General features: G+C 47.5%; 1 protein-coding gene across 2 annotated transcripts in view; it reads right to left on the bottom strand.

Annotated features, from left to right (window-relative positions):
* tcf20 (transcription factor 20) overlaps positions 1-2,047 on the bottom strand; it is a 31,248-nt gene that overhangs the window by 2,477 nt on the left and 26,724 nt on the right. For both annotated transcript variants that reach the window (XM_048617619.1, XM_048617617.1), the window contains exon 5: positions 1,366-1,415. In XM_048617619.1, coding sequence (XP_048473576.1) covers positions 1,366-1,415 — 50 coding nt within the window. The remainder of the gene's footprint in view (positions 1-1,365; positions 1,416-2,047) is intronic.

Here is a 2,047-nt window from a genome sequence, read left to right as displayed (position 1 = left end):
TTTGTGTGCGTGTGAGAGAACATGTGTGTGCGTGAGAACGTGTGTGTGTATGTGCGCATGTGAGAACGTGAGTGTGTGTGTATGTGCGTGTGAGAACATGAGTGTGTGTGTGCATGCGTGAGAACGTGAGTGTGTGCGTGCGCGCGCGAGAACGAGTGTGCGCATATAAGAACACGAGTGTGTGTACGTGTGTGTGTATGAGAACGTGTGTGCGCGTGTGAGAACGTGTGTGTGCATGTGACAACGCGAGTGTGTGTGCATGTGAGAACGCGAGTGTGTGTGAGAACGTGTGTGTGTGTGTGTGCGTGTGCACGCGCGCGCACATGGGAGAATGTGAGAGGGTGAGTGTGTGTGTTTGCCTGTGTCTGTGTGTATCTGTGTGGAGGGGGAAGTTTTACTTTGACCTCTATAGAGAGACTGGTATGAAGTTCTGTAGCAATCTGATCAAAGCGAGCCTTGTGAGATTAACTGGGTGGGTCTTCAACAGGCTAGCAGATTCCCAATGGGCTGAAGTGCCTGCACTCCAAATCTCAGACATTAAGATTTTGTCAGAGCACCAGGAAATGGACACACCACCCTGGGAAACAGACAACACAAACCCCTCCCCAGTCAAAGGTGTGTCCATCACAGTCTCTTATCCTTGAATCGCCACCCAGAACATTGTGCCAGGGAACTGAGCTCTTCCCAATCCAGCAATGGGTGGAGAAGACATATCAATAACCAAAATATGGCACTAATCGGGAAACAGACTGCTGGACACAGCCTTGTTCAAACAGGAATGGGAAATGGGACAGTGCAGAGAAAATATCTGTATCTAACCCCATGCTGTCTCTGTTCTGGGAACGTTTGATGGAGACTTGGCAAGAAGCATTTACTTTCAGTTTCAAAGAGTAGAGGGTAATTTAATCTGTATCTAATGCTGCGCTATACCTGTCCCAGGAGTGTTTGATGGTGACAATGTAGAAAGAGTTTTACTTTCAGTTTAAAGGAGTTAAAAGAGCTTTACTTTGAATGTACTTCCAGTTAAAGAGAGTAGTGAGAGCTTGACTCTGTATTTAACCCCGTGCTGATCCTGTCCTAGGAGTGTTTGATGGGGCAGTGTCAAAGGGTAGAGGGAGCTTTATTCTATTTCTAACTCTGTGCTGTCTCAGTCCTGGCAGTGTGTTTGATAGAAGCAGCTTTACTTTCAGTTTAAAAGAGTAGGTGGAGATTTACTCTGTATCTAACTCCACATTTAGCTGCTTAGACACTGGGTCCCAAAGGGAACAGTATTTTGTTTTACATTCAAAACTCCCCGATTACAAAAGCAGTTCATCATCATCATCTGAAGATGGTAATGATGTATACGACTCCATTCTGTCTTACCTTGTGTTTGGGACATTTCATTGAGAAGTTCTCTTCATTCAGAAAACAACCTGGAAGGAGAGAAATCTCAATATCAGCAGTGACTCGATAACGCCACACCTTATAGTCCAATAGCTGATCAGGAGTTACACTGGATAACAGGGGACTGGCAGGGAGTAACGCTGAGTAAAGGATAGGACTGGCAGTTTGCAACACTGAGCAATGGAGGCTGTCAGAGAGTTACTCTGGGGAATGAGGGTCTAGGAATACACTACATGGGACAGTGGAGGGTCTGGCATGGAGCTACGTTGGACAATAGGTAATGAGCTAGACTGAGACATGGGGGCTGGTAGGGAGTTACTCTGGACACTGGGAGTGGGTGGGAGGGAATTCTGGGGAGTTACACTGGACAATGGGGTGACTTGTGAATGAGCTGCACTGGACAATGGGAACAGGGACAGAGTTACATTGGACAATGGCAGGGTTAGCAATGGGCCACACCAGGTATTTGGGGTCTTGCAGTGAGCTACACTGGGCAATGAGAGCTGGCAGTTACTTACACTGCATAGTGTCATACTGGCAGGGGAATGTGGGGGAATGGTGGTTCAGAAATAGCTATACTGACTAACAGGGGACTGGTAGGGAGTCACACTGGACAATGGGTTGGGGATGGGGAAGCTGGACGTCAGGGAGTCACACTGGG

This window comes from Rhincodon typus, chromosome 37 (assembly GCF_021869965.1).
Source record: "Rhincodon typus isolate 14 chromosome 37, sRhiTyp1.1, whole genome shotgun sequence".
NCBI classification, from domain to species: domain Eukaryota; kingdom Metazoa; phylum Chordata; class Chondrichthyes; order Orectolobiformes; family Rhincodontidae; genus Rhincodon; species Rhincodon typus.
The sequence above is the reverse complement of the archived record's forward strand: the minus strand, read 5'-3'. Positions and strand labels throughout refer to the sequence as shown.